At 32.3% G+C, this 23,322-nt stretch overlaps 1 protein-coding gene and 1 pseudogene across 1 annotated transcript; both read right to left on the reverse strand.

The window, feature by feature from the left end:
* Positions 1-1,171: 1,171 nt before the first annotated feature.
* On the reverse strand, positions 1,172-2,012 carry LOC128173336 (fucolectin-like; annotated as a pseudogene).
* An 8,988-nt stretch (positions 2,013-11,000) lies between these two features.
* On the reverse strand, positions 11,001-13,977 carry LOC128174607 (uncharacterized). Its single transcript, XM_052840121.1, has 5 exons — positions 13,677-13,977; positions 13,543-13,587; positions 12,549-12,682; positions 12,215-12,401; positions 11,001-11,098 (listed from the first exon to the last, which is right to left on the reverse strand). Exons 1-5 carry the CDS (start codon positions 13,723-13,725, stop codon positions 11,001-11,003), a joined length of 513 nt encoding a protein of 170 aa, XP_052696081.1. The 5' UTR covers positions 13,726-13,977.
* Positions 13,978-23,322: the final 9,345 nt, after the last annotated feature.

Consider the following 23,322-nt stretch of genomic DNA (forward strand, 5'->3'; position numbering starts at 1 on the left):
TTGAATACATAACTGTGAGATAAACATGTTTGCTTCTATAATATATCACAAAATATCTCTCAGTAAAGGGCTACAGATTTAAGACTTTAGAGCTCTTTGGTCCCCAAATTTTAGGGGCCAGCCCCTTTATCTTGATATCAAATGAAAGGTTATCTAATTCTCAACAAATTTTGTTCAACAAGTGTTTAGAAATTCGTTACCGTTTTGGAGATATATGAGAAAGAAAGTTTTAGGGGCCGATCCCTTATCTCCTTTTAGGGGCCGTTTAACAAAATTTTGAAGGCTGCATTTTGTTAAGAACATTAATTTGAAGAACTTTTCTTCTGTATTGCATTACAAAATATGTTTCCTTCCTGAGATATGGGTGATCGAGATTTTGGACTTTTGGCCCCTAAAAACCCTTAATTACATAATTCATGACAAAATTATTACATTGCTTGAATACATAACTGTGAGATAAACATATTTGCTTCTTTAATATTTCACAAAATATATCTCAGTAAAGGGCTACAGATTAAATACTTTAGAGCCGTTTGGACCCCTTATTTGAGGTGCCAGCCCCTTTTTCTTGATTTTAAAGAAAAGGTCTTGTAAATAGAAACTTTTTTACATTACATGTCTTAACAAAATATTTTTCAGAAAAGAGATTATCAAAGAAAACCACAAAAATTACGACGTTTTTTTTCATGTCAATTTTCGGGTCCAGGCGAGCTTCGGCGCCTTTCAAGCCAGATCAAAATGAAAATAAAATTACAAATCTACAATCTTTTGTCTACTCTCCCTGAAAGTTTGAACTCGATATCTTTTATCGTTTATGAGAAGTTCCACGGACAAGCAACCCCCCTAAAAATCGCTAAAACGTCAATTTCTCAAAAACGGAAGTGACGTCATCAATATAATAAAAAACCTATCAGGTTTAGATCTTTATCCAACAGATCTGGAAGTTTCATGAAAATCGGCCAAGCCGTTTTTGAGAAATCGCGTGCACAAAAATTGTAAGAAAAAAAAGAAAAATAATAATAATAGGGAAAAAGAAATCGTACGAAAACAATAAGGTCTTCCATTGGAAACGGAAGACCTTAATAAAAAGAAACCGAAGAATAACAAGAGGGTCTTCCGTTGGAAACGGAAGACCCTAATAAAACCCAACACGTTCTGATTAGGTATTTTTGATGAGAGAAATTCAATATAAAAGTTCATAAAAACCATGCATGCAGTGTCAGATCTATAACATTTAGTCTAATGTGAAACTCCAAGAATATCGATATGATCTCTTACATCTATAAGGAGTGAACCTGAAAGGGTGGAAACGCGCAAACATTTAACATAATACGGTATCGTATCTTTGATATTAATTAGAAGGAGAATCCAAACACGTCGATTTCACATTGAGTGAGAGCCTCAGTTGTCTTGGAGATCTTAACGAATCTTCCCGTCGTAATGTCGTACAGTCGATGACGACCAGCTGTGACGCGATACCGGGACCAGCAAAGAAACCACAAGGAGTGTTCACATCAGATTCTGTCAACCCTACAGTGACGGTAACGTCCCGAAGTCGGTCTGACGCATCTTTAAAAAATTAAAACGCAGATGTAAAAATTAACAAAAAAATTTAAAGAACAATGTTTTCCAAGTTAAAGTTGTTTCTTCATTTTATTACTCATATGCATGTTATTTTTCTTAGAAATTTAATTACTTCTCAACAAAAACATTTGCAACCAAGTAAAAATTTAGCAATGTAGTTTCACTGTACATACCTGATAACGTCACGTTGAACACTTACCTCCTCCTGCGTCAATCCCTCTGTTGAGTATTTTGATATATATAATGGTATACAGAGTCAGTAGGTCCACCCTCCACCAGGGATTGGTGTCGTTTCCTCCTGTGTATGTACACTCTTCTTGGAGAAGGTTTGTACCTCTGTTACCATCTACTGCCAACTGTGCTCCATAAAGTTAAAACGTTGAAGACTGTTCGGTAGGTTTACCGAATGCAAGTGCTAAGAGAACTGTCAACAATATTTGGTGACAGTATTAATAAAATACAATGTGATACAGTGACTGTTTATGACAAAAAAGAAAAGAAAAATTACTTGAAATAATTGTTCATTTTAGATGAACTTTCATTCAATGTCTACAATGCCAAATTGTGTTTCTGTTAGAAATTTCATAAAATTAATTTCATAATAAAACGCTGTCTTTGTTCTTTATGTTGAAACTAATTTGACTATAATTACTTGAAAATTTAGATACTTTTCATTATAAATAGCTAATACTGAAATATCATGCGATTAAACTAGTACCGGCTTTCGCCGCAAACATTAAGGAAGTAGTTTTCTCATGGTTTTATTTGTCAAATTCAAAATACTATTAGATTATTGTCATAAATAAAATCTGTTCTGCACAAAATATTATTTAAATGATATAAATATAATTTGGCATTAAGCTGATACAAAAATAAATCTAAAGCAAAACAGGGGACATTTGATCTAATTTTCTTAATTGTTTTCTTCAAGACTATTTTTGCAGAACTAAAAAAAAGTTTTATTGTATTTGTAAGTCAAAATAATTTGCATGATTTCTGTTGATTCTTTTCTAATTTTTTGTACGACAATTATATGGCACGCGATTTAAACATGTTAAAAAAAGCTGTAACATCACCACGATTGTAATATGTCAAATTCTGCGAACTCATAGAGATTTAATGCAAGCAAAATAACATCAGTATAAAAAGTTAAGGATAATTAATATTTAAGTATTATCATTCCTTGTTACATTTAGCGCAAAACCTTGTGCTTTTAGTTTGTTGAGCTTCACCGCCTTTCGTGAGTAAGCATTAAAAGGTAAAAGGAATATTTGATAAATAAATAGTAAAATGTGTCGTTTCTATTAAAGTCTAGTCTTAATACATTTTCTGTGGTTGAACAAAGGCATTTAAAAGTAAATGCTTTTAAATGTTATACATAATACATAGAAATAAGTGATGTTGAAAAACAATTTGTTTTAGACATTAACCAATACAACTGTGTGTTAACGTTATTTTTGTAAATACTTCATGACATCCCCTGCAAGCGTGGAAATTTTACACATGAATATGATACAATGCGGTTTTGTTCATTTTTGTATATTTTGTGTCCAACATTTTTCTTAATGGCTTTCCTAACATATTCGTGAAACTTGAAATACCAAAAAAACAACTAAATACATGTCTAGATATTTGGAAGAGCGGACAGAGATGAAAAATCTAAATTAAATGAATGATATATACAACTACATTTGAATGTGACCCTAATTTCTTTTAGTTTTAGTTATTTATTGTTGTAGTTATCCCATATGTACATTGTATGTTGATTTTAACTTTTAAACAGTTATAGATAAAATTTAAAAGTACAACATATTTGTATTATTTGTATATAAGTTAAACCACTACCACATCGATGTAAAAAGCTAATATGTGTTGCACAGTGTGTGCATCTTTGTGTAAATGCGAAAAGAAGGTTGAAGATAGCTTAGAGCATCCATTGAACAAGTCATAAAGACTTTCAAGTTCAATGACATATTATCCCAAATTTTAATGTTTCATTTGTCAAGTTGATCAATGGTTTATAGTAAATGTACTGGCATTAACTAGGGTTGTATGGACCACCTCATTGAAACCTTCTTCCTATCACAGTAAACGATTAAATCAAATATTATTTTATGAATGTTTTCATCCAAAATTACATCATAGCGCAATGAGTTTGAGCATCACCTATTACTCTTTACGTCATGAGACCAAGCATTTTATATATTTTACCCTTTTAAAATTTGAAAACTTAAAACTGGTGAAAGTATTCTGATTATAATGTAGTTTAATTTATTATTAAAATTGACGGGTGCCCCTTACTTACTTAAGAACATATACCACTTATCTCATTCAAGCAAACTTCTTTCACTAGGCATCATTTGTCTGCATGATATTTAATGATTTTTTATTACTGTTAAAGGTCCAAGTTGGCTAGTCTGACTGAAGCAAATCTCAGGGTTTCTGTTTGTTCACGTATTATTCATTTCCTGTTATATAAAAATTAATATTAATAAGCAAAATTATGGTTAACTTGCTAGTTTTCTGCTTTAGACTAGATATGCAGAAAAAATGACATTTTAAAGGTTAAATGTCCATGCCATTGTGTAACAAATAAATCATTAATTTGCCACATTTAATATTTATTGTGACTTATATTGTATTAGTGCTGTAAAAAGTATAGTGCATACACACACTACTTTAATTTCTTAGACTCTGTTGTATCTCTTTACTATGAATATATATATACAAATGTAGCTCTACATGAAAACAGACATTCAATTAGAATTTAAATGTAAGATTCTCAGAAAAAATATTGACCAGTTAATCAGATTTATTTTAAACTATTGGCTGGCTTGAATATATTTAGAGGATCATCTCGAAAAAAACCCCCTCATGAATCAATACTGATTTGTAGATAAGCTGTCCCCTATCATATTTCTTTGACTGGATTTGACTTGACACTATTAAAAATGATAAAACTGAAGAATAACTTTCCAGCTATGATATCCTGTTTATTAGCAAGGTTTATTTCTATTGTAGAATTGCCGAAATTAAAATAAAATGAAAATAGTTACTATATAAACATTCAAAATTTGTGTTTCTTATAAAATAGCCATTTCGGTAACCGCATGGGCCGCCATATACACATGTATCGCCTGCTTGTTGCAATGTATATATGCGATATTTGAGTTTGAAAAAAAATTATATGATGGGCATAGTGTAGCATAAACGTTGCCATTTTAACTATACTAAGTCTAAAAGCACTGACGACTTACATTTTTGCTGTAAACTATCTCGATTTCCTCTACTGGAATTTCCTCTGACTCATTTCGCTCGTTAGTTGCAGTTCTAAAATAATTGTTTTCGCGATTATTTTGTTTAAATTTCCCCTCATCTTTCCTCGTCTCTCAGTTCTCATTTTCGGAGGACTCGTACTGCTGTTCACATCGCTATGAAACGAAGCGACCCTTTCTCATTTCGGATTTCCCTCTCCATTGTTGTTCGCGCCGACTATGGTATGTCGTAAATGACAAAATTTTACCTATTCCTTTGGCACGTATGCATTTAATAAGGGTTTATTGTGTAAAATATGATTCATTTAATCTATTGTGGAAGTTTTGTTGAAAATTGTAACAGTTTGAATTTTACGACATGTATATGTATGGAGACCCACTTGGGGTAAAAATTGATGACAGAATACGACCTTAACTGAATTTGTTTCATCCTCCATATCCCTGAATCCTACTAGTAAGAGATTGTCACGTGACATCACAATGTCAATGCTTTGCTGAATTGACATATCATTAAGACTTACGCCTTTTCAGCCTTCCTGTGGTATTTGTAGTGTCTGCCTCTACATACATCCAGTTAAAAACTGAAATCCTGGGTTTTGGTCGATTAAACTCTTGAACAAAATAAGCAGCTGTTGAAAAGGTAGAATGACCATACCTGAATTTGCCCTGAGGTGTTCTTGTGTACAGGTTAAGAAAAGATAATGCATCCTTCCTATTGACGATTCGTTAGATATTACGTGTAATATTTGTTTGGTCAGTGAGAAATTTCTGTTTTGTTTCTGTAATTTACATGTAGTTAATACTCTTTATTGTTTTTAGCTGTATCAACATATTAAAATGCACTTATTTGACCAATTTAATATAAACATAAATATTAGAATGTATGCATAGAATTTTGTTAGTTTAAATTCAGTGTTTACGTTCAGTTCTGTTTGTTGCAGGTGTACATGTAGTAATATAGTTGGCACACTTTTCTTTGATTTCGTTTCTTTAGAGGAATTAAAGAGTAAGAAAAGTGAAACTACACAATCATTTCCTAGATTACAAAAGAAGTGGGTCCACTGCCTCACCTACTTACCGCTTCTTAAGGTAAAAAAAAAGGAATCAAGATTATTAGTTTGCAAGAATTAATGGCACAACTATTTACCTATCAACGCAAGATGATGTGTGCAGGGAACAAAATAATGTGCACAACACTGAATTTGTGACCGAATCAATGTTCAAAAAAATCACGGTTGATCAAAATTCGGCTATGATGGCCATGAAGATATCCTTTGACGCAATAAATAACTTGATTTAGGTGCAAGCAGAATCGGCAGTGATTCTAAATTGGTTGGAAAACAAAATACAACAAGAAAGGCCGACGACGTTTCTAATAACGCGCCAAAAAGGCCAAAATAAGACATGGGCGGACATGACGTAGAAGTAAACAGAATTGGCGGCTCGGATAAACATGAAGATTCCTTCGCTGTTTCCAACAACATTGTTAAGAAAAAAACTTCCGATGCCGTGACAATTAAATTGGAAGACTTAGTAAATAAGCTGTTTGTCAACAAAATAGAGGATTCGGAGTAAAATGACTTGTTTTATTGCCTGATGTCATGACGTCAGGCATATCTAAAGTTTAAAAGTTACCATCTCCCAAACAGTGCCGGCAACAAGAGCAAGCAATATCAAGATTTTTCATAAAAAGATATATCGATGCAAATTTAATGTGTCATTATTTAAAATACCGATCAGACCCAACATAAGAGAAAGTAAAACCCAACTAAACCCTGGGTTTACTTTCTGGGTTTACCTCAGGTTTACTACAGTGGACCCAGAGTAAACTCAGAGTGGACACAGAGAGTAAACCTAGTTAGAATTATACCCCTTAAAACAGATGCTAACTGTGTATTCGGAATACACGAGGGGCAGAAATTACAGGCAGTAGATGGTAAAATAAAAGACGGGTCTGCTTCACACGTCAGTGCATACTGTTGACCTCAAAAGCAATATCCAAGTAAACCCGGAGTAGACCAAAATTTTCATAAAGTAAACGCAAAGTAAGCCAAAAAAGTAAACCTGAGGTTTACTCTGGTGTTCGGTTGGGTCTGATCGGTACTGTACATTTACAATTGATTGAAATGTAACATGCGTTAAAATGAGCAATAGTGAGCAAGTGTTTTCGGTAAAAGGGAGATTTCCCGTGCACGTGTGTAACCCTGATTTAAAAATAGATTTGCCATATTTCAAATGTGGAAAGAAAATGTGGGGGGGGGGGTGGGTTATCGCAACAAGTTGTTACATATCGTTTTTTAAGGTATAATGTAAGTAATAATTGATGATGGATTATCATTATTAAAAACGAATCATCAGTATTGATCAGAACAGATATAGATCCACATAACTGGAATATTTTTTGGAGGAACTAAATCGCCAAAGCGGGATGTGCCCCGGTGTTTTTTTTTTTATCAATTCGGCGATTTTAACCATCTTGTAAAGGGTACACAAATCGCATGTCGTGCAACCGATTGAAAGAAAATAAAATAATGATGACAAAATTAAAATTGCAGATACTTTTGTTTCCCTCTAAGAGAATGACTGGACTGATATTATTTCATCTCAGGCCTAGTCATCGCTTCATGAGAAGAAATATAACAAACCAATGCTTATACCACTTGTTGAGGATGTCAAAAAACTGAACATTTATTTGGACACAGAAGCAAAAAGGGTGTGCTTGTAAGTCAAAGAAAATCCCCATCTCTATGCAGAGTTAGCCCAATTTTGCCTTGCTCAAGTAATACTGTTTAACAGAAGAAGAAGTGGGGAAGCAGAGCGTATGACATTGTCAGCATTCTCAGAAGCTATCAAAACTGGCAGTGGGAAACCGGATAATGTTGTGTTAAGTACACTCAATGCATTTGAAAAGACTCTATGCCATTCACACCTCAGAGTGGAAATAAAGGGTAAACGAGGGAGGAAAGTGCCAATTAAACCGAAATGGCCTGGTCACAATGAAGTACATTACAGAGGCTATTTATTATTATTTTGACATACAGACGAATATGAGAGAGAGAGTGTTAAAACTTAAATTGCACTTCATAATAAAAACGATAATAAATGATGTTAACAAATGAACAAAAAACACAAAAAAATAATTCCACACGTTTAGGGTAACAGATAGCGACAAGGTGGTAGACAATGGAGTCATAGTTGAAATCTCTAACAAAGGAAAGGTTGACTTAGAATGTGATACGTATTGTGTAATTTAAAGGGGCATGGTCACGATTTTGGTCAAATTTATTTTTCTTGTTTTATTATTCGCAATACATTTTTGCAATGCATTTCTAGTGATAAAATGAAATTTGGGTGCCAGTCGTTGAGTTTGAAGCAAGATACAGGGCTCACAATTCTTCGTGATGTAAACAAGGCTCGTGCCCTGTTTTTGTTTACATAGGTTCAATATACCAGTAAAATCTTTTTCAAGCTGGTTTGTCTATATTATTATTCATTTAAAGCATAATTGAACAGTTCCTAACGATTAATACATTCATTTTAGGTCTAAAACTGGAATTTTCATTTCAACATTCATAATGTAAACAAAAGTTGTGTTTACTTTGCAAAGAATTGTAAGCTCTGTAACTCGCTTATAACTCATCAAATGACACTCAAATTTCAGTTGCCTATTAAAAATGCCTTACTGAAGCATTGTAAACATTAAAATCAAAAAAATAATTTTTGACAAAAATCGTGAGCATGCCCCTTTTAAAAAAAAGTCAAATCATTTGTAATTAAAATAAAAAAATAAATACGACGGAGTAATGATATTCACCAAAAAACATCAGTAGCTCTGCAAACCACCTGCCCATTTAGTATATTTCGTAGCGTGCTTGATTCTGATAAAATCTTGCACAAAAAGTACAAAATACATTATCAGTATTGCGTGTCAGGCAGGTGATATTCAGATCAAATAACCCAGAGCCGTGTATACGTAACCAAATAAAGTATGTGATCATTGTGCAATTGGTTGATTGTTAACACCCCCCCCCCCCCCCAAAAAAAAAGTACTAAATTAGAAAATTTTATTATTAATTGTAGTGTTTTGATGTGTTTTTTATTTTTGTCTTTGTTTTTTTTAATGTCGAAACAAACGAAAATCTATTTTAACCATTATTTATTTGTGAAATAAACACCTGAGGAATCAAAAGTTTTCCCGTTTCTTTGCATTATTATTTCCTCAACTTGATCGGTGCAGAGTCTCTTGAAGTGTTCTACATGTATGTCATTACATTCACCATGAATCATAAATTGTTTCACCGTAAAATCTAAAACAAGTCGATTGGTTTGACACTCTATCTGGACGACCTGTGCATTTACTGGACATGCACGTACGTAAGGATTGGTCGCTATCCCCATTATGTTATTACATACACACGGGGGGGGGGGGGGTGTTGAGACAGACTCATCCTAAGAAATATAACAATGATTGTGAAAATCATCATTAATGGCAATTACACGTCGTAAAGATCATCTATTGAAACCAAAGGTAGAGCTAGAATAGTCTGCCACCAAATTTTATACCGGTGTCATTCGATTTTGATATTTGACTTTCCACATTGTCTATATTATAAACTCAATATATGACATTTACTCGCGTGCCCCTATCACTCAATTAGATAACAATACCCCATTGGTTTCTGTACCTTTATGACCTAAATATTGTTAGGGAAAAAGAAAGCTTATTAACCCCTACATCAATGATACTCTGACTTTTGCTTAAAAAAGCACAACCCGACAGTTTGACTAGCAGTTGAGAGAGAGAGAGAGAGAGAGAGAGAGAGAGAGAGAGAGAGAGAGAGAGAGAGAGAGAGAGAGAGAGAGAAACTCAGAGGTTCCATACACCATTAGACAATCTACTATTGTTTCGTTAAATAAGTACCACTTCAATATTTTATAAGTTAGACATAATTCTATTACAAACTTCTTTTATGATTTAGAGAAAAAAAAACGCGTGGGGGGGGGGGGGGGGAGGGGGGTACCCTTTGGTGTCGTCAACCAAAGTGAAAAAATAAAAATAAATAAAACGACTACATTAATTTTTTGTGTAGGGTGGATCCTCCGAATCCCTCTTTTTGTTGTTTACCGTATTCCCCCTCCCCCAGCATTCATGCTCGTTTCGTTCATTATACTTTTTAGCCAATCAATTTTACAGCATAATTCAGTCTTTAAAAAAAACGGATATAAAAAATGAAAGATTTGGAAAACTTCACCTTATTTCCTGATCGGAATTGTTATCCAAATGGCAAGGTCAGTAATTTTTTAATTCGTTTTACTTATGACTATAATATTATTCCTGTTTACTGTAGATTAAAGATAATTTCAATTAAAATGTTTTAGTTTCTGCATTTGTAATAAAAAAAAATTGAGCTGGTAGAGCTCCTAGAGCGAGCTCTACAACTAGTGGAGGAGTGTTCCCGTACTTCTAAAAAAAAGTTTATTTATTTTAATTTCTGTTGACCTTTTTTAAGACACAGTAGACGAGGGGGATTGGAGGAGGTTCATCCACCCCAGCATTGTAGGTTGCAATATCTTTTCATGTCGTTATTTCACAGTTTCTTAAATTTTGCAGTTCGATCATGACTAGATTTTGGTTTAATTTAATTGAAATCATCCTTTTTTTTTTCATTTAGAATGACACCAATTAACGGCAGCGATAGTGGGTCGGTAATCCTAAAGTTCATACATTCTTTATATCAGTTATATGAAAAACATTGATAATTAAAATAAACTTTCTTCAAAATCACTAAATAAAGATTTTATTTAAAGACCCAATACCACACCCAGGGCCCCAAAAAGGAATTGGTAAATGTAATATTAATTAATATAATAATTTCAGTAGGGGAAAGGAGTAATCTGATCTCATAGTAAATATATCTAATATTTTCACTTTTTATAAGTTATCTCTCTTTTCTCAGTTAACCAAGAAGACTTAACCGGGGAGAGGACGGTTCCCTTCAGTGGGAACTGTCGCCCATTGGGTAAGATTTTATTTTTATTTTTTTTTTATCGCTCACAAGTCTTTTTTAATTTAAATATTAAATAAAACAAAAAAACTAATTCCAATTATTTCATAAAACTTATAAATATTAATATACTGTTTTACAGTGCAGACTCCACCATCATCATCAATTCGTCGTAGGTTTTAATCTTCTTTGTTTCGGATAGACTATCAATTTTCATATGCTGAAAGAATTCAACTAAGGGAAAAAAATGGGGTTGTTTTTCACTAAGATTTTATTTTTAATTTTTTTCTCAGTTCGGAAGTTCTAGCAATTCCCTTGTAAGTTTTTTTTATACACTACCTAAATTATTTTAAAAAAAAAATCCATATTATTTTTAATACTCGCTCTTGTTTCTAATATAAAACTTTTCCTTTGTTTTTTTATTTCATTGCAACGATAGAGACCTCTCAGAGTCCGACGAGATCCCTGTGTAAGTTCATTCACTTAAATTGTATATATTGTCTCTCATTTCATAATTGTTTTGTAGTATTCGTAACGACTTTTTACAACAATTTATATTTCAGATCACAGGACTGTGTGGACGAGGAAAATAATTAACTATTGTACAATTTAATGTTAATAAATTGTCAATGTGATCTTTTAAAAATATGTTTTTCCCTTTATCATATATCAATGATTCCATTACGAGAAGATTGGTAAATTTTACTAGGAGGGTTAAACCTCTATAATTTTACGACTTGCGGACGGATCACTGCACAACATTCATGCAGGGATCTAGAAAAGGAGGAGGAGGGGACGAGTCAGAGATACCCTTCAAAATTCCATTTTTTTTTTAAATTATATTATAAAATTTCAAAAAATACACCTCGAATCCCCTGGTAAATTCAAATAACTGTCAGACACCCCCCCCCCTCCTTTCGATTTTTTTTCTTGGATCCGCGCATGACATTCCTTCCTGTTCATTTAAAAAAAGAAGAAAATACTGAAATCATGCAAAAACAAATTTAATTATTTTAAAAAAACAATCTTCTTCTTCTTGGAAGACCTTGCCGATTGGCCCCATCTACTCTGTCCTAGGTCTGAAATTAAAGAGAATATATATATATATATATATATATATATATATATATATATATATATATATATATATATATATATATATATATATATATATATATATATATATATATCTATATATAAAATTGGTTTTGAAAAAAAATGAAAATTAAAAATACAGTTCGTCATATTTTGAAAGAGAAATGTTAAGAGCTTGTTCATATTTTCATGTAAAAAAAATACATTGGTATGAGAGAGAGAGAGAGAGAGAGAGAACTTTAAACATTGAATTACCTCTTTGCTGAGCGGAGATTATTTCTCCCCCCCCCCCCGCAGGCGCCCGCGGTGGTGGCTGTGCCAGAGACCTGGCTGGAGGCGCCCGCGGGGGTGGCTCTGGTAGAGACCTAGCTTGGGGTGGCGGGGGTGGTGCAGTTGGTCTTTGGGGCGGTTGGTTGATCCCTTGACGGGGTTCCATTTCAAACTCTGCATAAAACAAAAGACATAAGTATGTATCTATGCTACAAAAATTTTTACTGGGAAACTTTACATGCAAACTGAATTTAATATGACTCAGAATGAATGATTTAAGAGTTTCAAAAATATTAATATAAAACAAATAAGTACATACACATTCCTTTGGAATAGTTTCCAATCCTCTGCTCCTCCTCCTCACTCGGGTGCAGTGTCTCATAAGCCTCTTTGCTATCCACCCGAGCAGGAGGAGGAGGGCCAGAACCAATGACGTTATACTGATGTCTAGAGCTGTAATAAAAAAAAACCCAATGAAAATTGATCTATTTTCTTGTTGAAATCAATACAGTAAGGTATTTTAATATAATAAGAATATCAATACACTTTTTTAAATCATTAATTGACTTATTTCTTACATACACAAAACTTTCAGTGTCAGGTATTAATACATCATGTGATAAAGGAAAATTTCTTGAACATATATAATTAAAACATGATGGACTAAATTGAAAGAATAAAACCATGCAAAACCAATTATTAATCAGATAAATATAAGTTTTAAAAAAGATAAACATAATTACTTTGATTACTGAATGATTGGTGTTCCTGAAGGTGTGGCTGTTAGTCTGAGTAGTGGGAGAGGGGGTGGTGAGGGCTTCTTAGGTTCCTTACCTAAGAAGTGAAAGGGGGGATGTCTAAAACAAGTAGTATTACAGGTGGGGGCGAAGGTAGTATGTGTACCAGCCTGAGTAGTGAGGGGGGGGGGTAGTGTGTGTGCTGACCTAAGTAGAAAGGACAATGGAACAATGTTTACGAGACTGGGAATAGATTGATGTTTGTGGTTATGCTAGGGGGTGAATACTCAAGTGCATAACAGGGTAGTAACCAGGGGTTGGATTAACACGCGTGTCCGTTCACTGTCAATCGTTATGCTCGTCGAGGTTGAACGATGAGGGATTGTATCTGAAGTAAACGAACAACTAGAAACAATAAACATGAGCAAAAATACCAAAGTACTATTCTTCGGCGTTTGTAATGAAAATAACAAGAAAAAAACAAAAAAACAAGAAAACAAACAAAACGAATAAATAACAAGACCACAAATAAATAACAATGTTAATACAAAACCAACTCAACAAACAATGACTTACATTCATCGGACTCCTGGTCCCGCATTCTTGGAGTGATAAAATGCACTGAAAATAAAACAGAATCATAAATATTTCATCAAAAAATATATGACCGTATTTTCATTTCGAACACATGTAATGCAACCGCTATTTACCTGGCGGGCACACAGCACGGCCGTTAATTAACCGACAGTTCGTGTCCATGTTGGTCCGATCGAGTTGGTCAGAAAATGAAATTGTCGTTACATTCCTTGTAGTCAGCAGTATTTTACGATATTGCGATTGGTCGAGATTGCTTCAAACTGACAGGGGGCGGTGTTTTCTCACGCAGTAGAGTTCCTCAGGATTAACCACCTGTTAAAGAATGAAAGAAAAGATAGACAGAAAAACATTCCTTGTAGCTAGCAGCATTTTCTACAATATTACAATTGGTCGATATTGCTTCAAACTGACAGAAGGTGGAATTTTCTCACGCAACCGTGTCCCTTAGGTTAAAACATGATAGAGAATGAAAGAAAAAGATAGATATAAAAATATTCACGTTCAGGCATCTTTAGTCAGACATTTACGTTCAGGTATCTTTACTCAAGCGACAACGAGATTTAAATCTACCCAATTTCCGTATCATTACTCAAACAACACCGATATTCAAATGTAGCCGATCTCTATTCATAGTTTTCTCTCTGTATATTTAAAAGGACACCTTTCACTTCATATGAATTTTCTTTTACTACGCTCGGGTAATCAATCTACTCCATTTTCATTCATAGGATCGTGTCCTTACTCTACCCCTGTTTTAAAAGTACACGTTCAGTGTTACTACACTCAGGTCTCCTTTCCCTTTCCTCTTTGTTAAGGTCAATGACAAATACTTGCTTTTGTCATCTCTATACAATACCCCGTTGTGTTTTGGTGGTCTACATATATCGGGCGGGTGACCACCCCCCACCCCCCTACAATAACCATTGTGTTGTGTGGTTAAAAATCTTCATTGTCTTGTGGGGTTATAAATCTCCATTGTCTTGTGGGGTTATAAATCTCCATTGTCTTGGGGGGTTAAAAATCTTAGGGGGAGAGGTGGGACAGGTGGGGCAGGTGATCCCCACCTGCCTCCAATCGATACTCCCCCATTGTTCTCCTATTGTTCTTTTTTAAACAATAGCCCATTGTTTTGGGGGGTTAAACAGACGCCTATACTTCTCCTATCGTGTATCAATCCTATCATATCGTGCGTGTTTACTGTTCTATCGTGCGTTAATCCTATCCTTTCGTGCGTGTATACTGTTCTATCGTGCGTTAATCCTATCCTATCGTGCAAGAATCCTTTCCTATCGTTTATCTTGTAAAAAATAACGTTGCGGGTACTGTATATATATATATATATATATATATATATATATATATATATATATATATATATATATATATATATATATATACGAGGATCCTGTATAAGGTCAACACTGCGTCGGATAAACATAGCATCAATGTCGACCCGGAAGAATGTCAACACATCGGTGTTGACATTGTTCCGCACCCTTCTGGTTTGGTATGATCTGCTTACTGGATGTCGTTTTTCTTGTTATTATTCGAAAGATTGACATTTAGTTGTAAATAAAACTCTGTTTTGGTTTCTTTAAACTTATCTGCTTTCGTGTTTTTATCTTTGGAAGGAGGGTACCCTCCTCGGAAGTATATATCGCCACCTTGATAATCATAGTGAGAATGTCGACAGGCATGTTTTTTGACTTTCTTTTAATAATTCTAACTATATAAGAATAAAAGAATGAGTGCATACGTTAAAGTAGTAAAGAATTGATATAACCTGAAGATATCACAATGATTTTTTCAGTAATGTTTAAAAGACTTCGGAATTTCTATTTTAACAGGCTCTAAAACCGGCATTCAAACTGTATATACATTTTGTGACGTCAGGCGGTTTATTTAGCTTGAAAACAATGGCGGACTAGGCTAGTTCGCTTCGGGAGAATTTTTATTGTTTTCATGAATTTTGCGAGTTCAATGGAGTATTTTAAGGTTACTTTTTGTTCATTGGTGTTGTTAACGTAAGTATCTTCATTAATTGTATTCTTGTGATCATGCTTTTAGCTATATTATTCGTATTTTCGGTAGGTAATACCTCCTTTGTTTACACATGAACTACACGCTAGAAAGTAACAGTTATTTTTCTGGGTTAGATTTTCTCTTTATCGCCACTATTCCTCATTTGAATCTGCTGTAAAAAAAACTTTATTAAAATATTAAATTGTGTACCGTGAATTACATCGATTTGCGTCGTTTAATTAATCTTAAAATATGATGTGTGTGTCAATAGCATACTTTGTTTACCCATAATATTGGAATGGAAATAGTTGAAGTTGTCATACATATAACAAAACACAAGAGATCTAAAATAGGATTTTTGCCGATCAATATTTTCTGATTTTGCAATTTTGTTTGACTACAAGAATGTATTTCAGATGCAAGAGAATTATTCGATAAATGCAAAACACTGTCCTGGGTACAGAAAATTATCATTTTCATGTGACAATTATCTTTAAGGGTCAAAGAACGGTTTAATTTTTTCTTTATTTGTCATACATTTATCTATCGTCTTAATTTGCCAAATATATGAAATATAAACCCTAAGCTTTTAATATTTCACGTCTAATTTTCAAGAATATGAACCATTTAAAATATTCCATACATGCATTTTGCGTGAAATCAATATGATATAAAAACATTAAATGGATTGTTTTGTGATAAATATACTCTCACAAGACGTGTTTATTTTGTTATTTATTGTAAAAGAAATATCTTCAATTAATATTAAAACATAGGTGAATGTAAGTTTTTTTCTTCATTTACAGTTTTTACAAAAATATAATGACGTTCTTAACAGAATATGTTTTTATACGCAAAAACGTAGGTTATTTTTTGAAAAAACTAAAAATGTTCATTCAATGAGAGGAGAAAAAAATTCTGTTTTTTTTTACTTTTTGTTGTTGAAGCAGGGTGTTGCTGAAAAATTTAAGTCAAGTTTTTTTTATTTGGTATAACTGATTTAATTTTGATTATTTAAAATCGGAGTTTGATTATTTATAATCGGAGTATAGATATCCACTAAATCTAACCAGAAACTAGGAATAGTACATGTTCTTTATTCCTGTTTTTAAAATGTAAACAAACGAGTTGCAGTCCTTGTAAATGGAATGCCGTAGTCTAAAAATAACTTGTAAACAAAGTGGCAAAACACGGGAATTATCTTCCCTTCACCATTCCTAGCACACGTGTTTTGGCCGGTGAAAATAATGTGGCATGTACATAATTTTTCTGGGTTTTCTTTATTATGGCAAGTAAAATATCCAAATTCCTTTTTTTTTTAAAGCGAGGAAACTTCAAATTCATTAAAAGCCGTCACAAAACCAATATTCACTAAATGTTTATCATCACCATAACCACCATAGTCACCAGAAGGACTTCAGCAAAAATTAATGGCTTAAGAGAAATATTGTGATGACTGGGGTATGCAAGTTAATTCCAATAAAACCAAAGTTATCATATTTAACAAAGCCGGGAGAACAATAAAACATAAATTTTGTTTCAAAATTTCCAATATTGAATGTGTACCAAGTTACAAATACTTATAGGCATTCATTTCACAGCATCAGGGGCTTTCTCACTGGCTAAGGTTGAATTACACAACAAGGGATTGAAAGCTTATTTCAAACTACGGAAAGATTTCCTGAGTCTAAACCCCGGGATATCCACTAGATTAAATGTGTTTGACCACACTATAAAGCCAATTTTACTTTATGACTCTGAAATATGAGGAATCCTTAATGTCAATAACATAAAAATAAAACGGTCTAATGATATATTGATACAACAGTGTTATAACAACTTAATAGCTGAAACGTTACATCTCAAATTTTGTAAAACCATATTGGGTTTGAATAAGAAAAGTATGAACCATGCTTCACATAGCTAAATATGTAAAAAGTGTACACTTAATATAGAATTGAAGATAAAGACCATTTTCTTATCAAATGCAGCAACGTTACAAAGGAAAGAGAGAAACTACTGATTTCATTTCATCTAAAGCAAAACATTTTACTAGTTTGCAAGATAAGCAAAAATTATTTTGGATTTTAAACTGTGAAGAATTAGATATATTTCACTCTCTTGGTATATTTTTACAAAAGGCATTGCCTTAATTTGTATTTCCTGGTCAAATATTGAGTTTTTACTTTTTAATCATATGATAAACTATTTCATGTTTGTATGTACATTTGTATTTTGACATATTTATGTATGGTGTTAAACATAAATATACAGAGGACATTGTATTGAGTGTATAGAACCATACATATATATATATACTAATTAAATGTTCCTGTCTGTCCTAGCTCTTTCAATCATCCAACTCTTTCCCTCTCGTACATGTTTATTGAATGTTTTATGTACATTGGATGCTGTATGTACAATCTTCATGTTGCCCCTTGAGGGCCTTATTTGGTAAATAAAGAAATTAAAATTTGTACGATTTTTATACCGTACGAATATTATACCGGGAATCATGTATGTAGAAAATTAAATATTTTTAAAAACATTTTTTCCCGTTTCTTGCATTTTGATTTGTGTTTGTTTTTTTTTTTTTTAATTTTAAAAAACCCTATTTTATTTCAGATAGTTGATCCTGTCATATGGTGTGGCTATTGATTGAAGTACTTGATGAGTCTTGAAATTAAGCAAGCTGATTTTGTACTACAGTCTGTTGCTACTGAGTTTTCCAACACCAGAAATGAGTTTCAATTCCTGATCTTGATACATTCAAAAATTTCAATCGATGGCCAACGGATTTTTTGAACTTGTTTTATTCAAAAAGGTGAAGGCACATTTTTGCACCTGAATAAATTCTTCATTATTACAGTTCATTTTTTTCTGTAATATATTGTTCTGTAATATGATTTTTTAAGTAGACAAAAGATAAACCAGCAGACATGTTCACAAAACTTTCCTAAGTTGTGACTTAAGAGTGTTACTCACATATGACTTAGGTAAAAAGTTAGAAAAACCCTTAGATCAGCTTAAGACATACCTTATGATGTAGATCGACGGTATCCTAGAAAAACCTTATCAAAAAAATTATTTTATAATATTATATTCAGTACTTTAATTTAAGAGACTTTTATGGGGAAAATCACTATGAATTTTGACAGAAAAAAATTAATTAACACGATAAAAACCAGTATATTTCAATTTGTATACATTTTTTAAATAAAGGTATCTATTAAGATTTACAAGGAAATTAGTAGCTAGTAAAACATGAGAATATAATACAATCCAATGATCATTTTAACAAGAAATTTTCTTGAAATTAGACACTCTTACCATACGGGTAATACACGAGAAGGCACCTTTTCATAGAATTCATGGGGGGGGGGGGGGTAATAAAATCACTTTAAATTTGCAATGAATAGAATATTAATGTTAGTTACAAGTATGATTATAAAAAAAATTGGTATTAATCTACCTAAAAAATACATTACACAAGTCAATTTCAATTCTTTATTTCTTTAATCTTTATAGCTTACTAGTATCAGTATAACATATGTATAACATGAGGTGGTAGTGTATTTACAGGAGAACTTGTGCACGTACAAATAATAACATATACTATACTATATATACCGGTTGAGAATACAAAACAAAAGACTAACAATTATATAATACAAATAGCATTCTTTTAGAAATGAATTTGCCAAGATCTTTAACAATTTCAGTATTAAAAGTTGAATTAATTTAAACATAGAAGGTTTTTTTTATAATAATATTCTTTCATGTTTAATATGCGCAATGTTCTGTTTAAAGGACAAAGAAATAAAAAATGGAATTCATCTTCAACACTAGTTTTGCAATTTGGACAAAATCTATTTTCTCTATTTGTGTTATTATATCTGCCAGTTTCAATAGCCAGGCGATGTGACGATAGTCGTTATTGAATTATATATATCTGTAATTTAAAATGGGAATAGGTTTTCCTAAATAGTATTGAAAATGCATATCATCGATAAGATATTTGTAAAAGGAACACTTTTTCGAATTTTCAACATTTGCAAAAATATCTTGTTTGGCCTGATCAAAAATTCATTGTTTTACAAGTAGTAAATACCATTGTTTATTTTTTGGTTAGTCCACATATAAAAGAAACCGAGGTCAATGAAAATTTTCTTAACATCGAAAACCCAGTTTTTATAACCGTGTTCTTCACAATTAATATAATTAGCTTCGTAGCAATGTCTAATTATACAATTGTCACTAATTAGACATTTTTCCAAAACGTAATAATGTTAAACATTCTATAATGTACAAGGGGCACATGGCCTAATCCAGCATATAAATAAGCAGTATTTGTATTTTTCTTAACTCCGAGAACTTGTTTACAGAAATTCTGTATGAAGTTTTTCAATAATGCAACCAATATTATTTCCCCATATTTCTGAACAATAATTAACAATTCCGCCAATAAAACATTCCCCGTATATTTTTTGTAAGCGCAAACAATGCTTTTCTACCATGTTCAGATAATTGTTTTTCGGCTTTAGTAAATTTGTTGTTAAAGTTGAAAAGTATTCCTAAGTAAGTGAATTGATTTACAATTTCTCAAACATCATTACCAATGTGCCACCACTCACTATCTTTTACTCTGTCGTTGTTTCTGAAAAACACAATTTTTTTACTTAATTCATCAAACAAAGCTGCAAGTCTCTTCCAATTATTTTTCAGGAACAAAATGAAAATGTGAAAATTATCTTGCATGGCTTATACTAATTAAAGTGAATTAACTCTTTAGCAAAAAATATTTTCATAATTTATTGGTCAATTTGCAAAGCAATAAATTTAATTTATTTAAATCAATGTTATGATTAAATAGATGAACAATTTTCATTTTCGCCACACAGAGACAATATTTTGTAAAAAAAAAAAAAACAAAACCAAAAAAAAAAACAAAAACGAAAAAAGAAAAAAAACAAATTGATTAATTCATAAGCTCACAGTAAGGCACGTAGCAACGGGGGAGGGGAGGGGGGGTTGGTGGTCCATCTTTTTATTTTTGTCAATGTACTGTTTTGTTATATTCATATATAGAAAAATATACGTACAAGCTAATGTGTTGTATAATTTTAAAAAGTATCTATAAAAGGGTTGTAAGATGATGAGAATAAAGATTTGAACACCCTATTCTACCGATCTTTACAAATAACATCAAAAAACACAAAATAGTTCGGGAAATCGTGATTTAAACTAATGCTGATCTAATGCAGGTTCCTGAATTTAGGAGAGCTTAGAGAAACTGATCTTAAACTAAACTGACGTTTGTTAAGAGCATGGTCCTAGGATAGGTTCATGAACATGTCTGCTTGCTTTTACATACTCTTGATAGCCATATATTAACTCTTCTACTACCATATCATAATAGTCCGCTAGTGTGTCATATGGAGTGTTATAATATTTATGAAATAGACAGCTTCCATTTGAGTATCTTTTATTCAGATACAACATTTTAACAATAGATATTCATATTAATTACAATTAAGTTTATCAACATTAATATTCAATACAAAAATCTCTGAAAATTAAATATTAGTTGAACCCCATGGATCTCTTAACATTACTTGTGAGAATGCGCACAAGTGCAATGGTCTTTCCTGTATAAAAAAAAAAGGAGACAGAAAGACTACTGGAGAGCTGTGTTTTCCTTACCTCCATTTTATACGCACGGACATTCGCATCCTAATAAGTAAATGCGTCCATACTAATGATTTGACGCAACGTAGTCAGCGATAGACGTTTATTTTTATTTTATGACCCAGCGTCAACAAACTCATCACAGCACTTCATTTTACATTTCTTAATGAGCAAAAACAATTATACGCTATCTATATAACGCGTGTTCTTTAACCAATTTCTATACAATTTCCGTTATGATAACTACATGAAGCTACAGCATTGTCACGGGACTTCCAATTTAGCTTCTACTGAATCATTATTTGAAAAAGGGATGAGAATCTTTAGTTAAAAGGTGGGAATTTGCTAAGTAAATCTTGTGCAACAATATCTCATCTGGATAACGGGTCTTCCAACAATTTTTTGGAATTGCCATGGGTACTAATTGCGCCCCATTGTTAGCAAACCTATTTTATATTCATATGAAGCAGAATTTGTACACGAGAAGAAGAAATAACTTGCTGTGTCCTTTAACTCGAAATTTGTGTAAATCGATATACCCCAGTAAACTCTCCATACAGTACTTTTTATCAAGATAACATAATTCCTAGAGCTAAATCTGATTCAAATTGAAAAAAAAATCTTTAATATTTCAGATGCTATTTACTTATAAAAATAATTTGCAACTGATATTTTAATATCAGCATCTTTTTGTCAATTTTGAAGAAACATTTCTAGTAATGGCAATAATACAAAAGTTCCGAAATATCTTCTTCATGACAACGGAAAAAATATAATTCATACAAAATGAAATTAGACACAGTTGTTCAGTAAATTTTTATTTACGCATGCTACCTAAACTGTGTTTGGGAAAGGAAAGAAGATACGTACGAATCACTTTCATGCTTGTTTGTTTCTATTGGTTTGTTTTTTTTTGTATTTAGAGAATCTTCATAATTGGGTTTTAAAATCTTTATTTATTATGGATACAGTGATCATGTTCATAAAAGTATCTTAAGATATTAAAAATGTCTTAGGATAAATCTTATGACATAATTTTGATACAATTCGTTTTTTCTTAAATAAGATATCAACAAAATATAATGTGAAGTGAAATCAAACTACTCAAATTTCAAATAGTATTGTGTCTATCATAGATATATTGAATATTCAGCTACTCTATAAAATGTGGCATTTGATCTACCAATGACGTTTAGTCATTTTATGCGCGCCGATTTCGTATTAACATTACATTTACGTATACATTCAGTGAATATGCTCCCTAAATAGTATTTTTTTCCACTCAGTTTAGATATCAACGTGCCATTGTCACCTTATACTTGGAATCGAAGTTCTATGGTCTGAGACATAGTGTTAAACACTCCTTCTAGTAGTTATTAGATACAAAATCCAACCTATGTAACTTCAGATTTGGGGAAGGGAGGGGATTTCTAAAGAACTTGAAGAGGAACCGTCTTGGAGTTAAAGAGGAAACGTTCGATTTCAAGCTTTCAAGTTTTTTCCTTGATATATGTACATGTAATGATATTCATTACGTGATCATTAATTTTAAATTGTGTCCAACTGACCGCTATTCATCAAATAAATATAGATTAATTTTTATATTAATATACGAATTTTCTCTCCCGTTAAGATATTAATATTGATACTTATATTATTATCATCATTTTACTGATACGTTGAATTAGATAAAAAATGTTTAGTTAGATCTTGAGTGATTCATAAAAACTGAAAATCTTCTGAAATTTTCAAAATAGATTTTGCACTCAATAATACATAAGCCATGTGCAAACATAGATGGGGTGTAGGGTCGGGTCGTTTAAAATTCAAACCAACTAAAATCAATAGATAGAGTTACTAAAAATAGGTCTTTGAACCACCCACCCCACTCCCAGAAAGCAAATTCAAATATGATGCATCCCATATACTCTCTCTCTCTCTCTCTCTCTCTCTCTCTCTCTCTCTCTCTCTCTCTGCAACCACTATTGAAATAATTGTTTCCATTACAGATGAGAATGAATTTCATTATAAGTATCACTTTTGAACCAC

Source organism: Crassostrea angulata, chromosome 2 (assembly GCF_025612915.1).
Source record: "Crassostrea angulata isolate pt1a10 chromosome 2, ASM2561291v2, whole genome shotgun sequence".
Classification (NCBI taxonomy): Eukaryota; Metazoa; Mollusca; class Bivalvia; order Ostreida; family Ostreidae; genus Magallana; species Magallana angulata.

Excerpts from the sequence above, each read along its gene's own strand:
- LOC128174607 (XM_052840121.1), bottom strand. The coding sequence starts at position 13,725 with ATGGACACGAACTGTCGGTTAATTAACGGCCGTGCTGTGTGCCCGCCA. Across the intron at positions 13,588-13,676 it reads CCGTGCTGTGTGCCCGCCAG|TGCATTTTATCACTCCAAGA; the intron begins GTAAATAGCGGT and ends TTTTATTTTCAG. Across the intron at positions 12,402-12,548 it reads AAACTATTCCAAAGGAATGT|TTTGAAATGGAACCCCGTCA; the intron begins GTATGTACTTAT and ends TTTTATGCAGAG.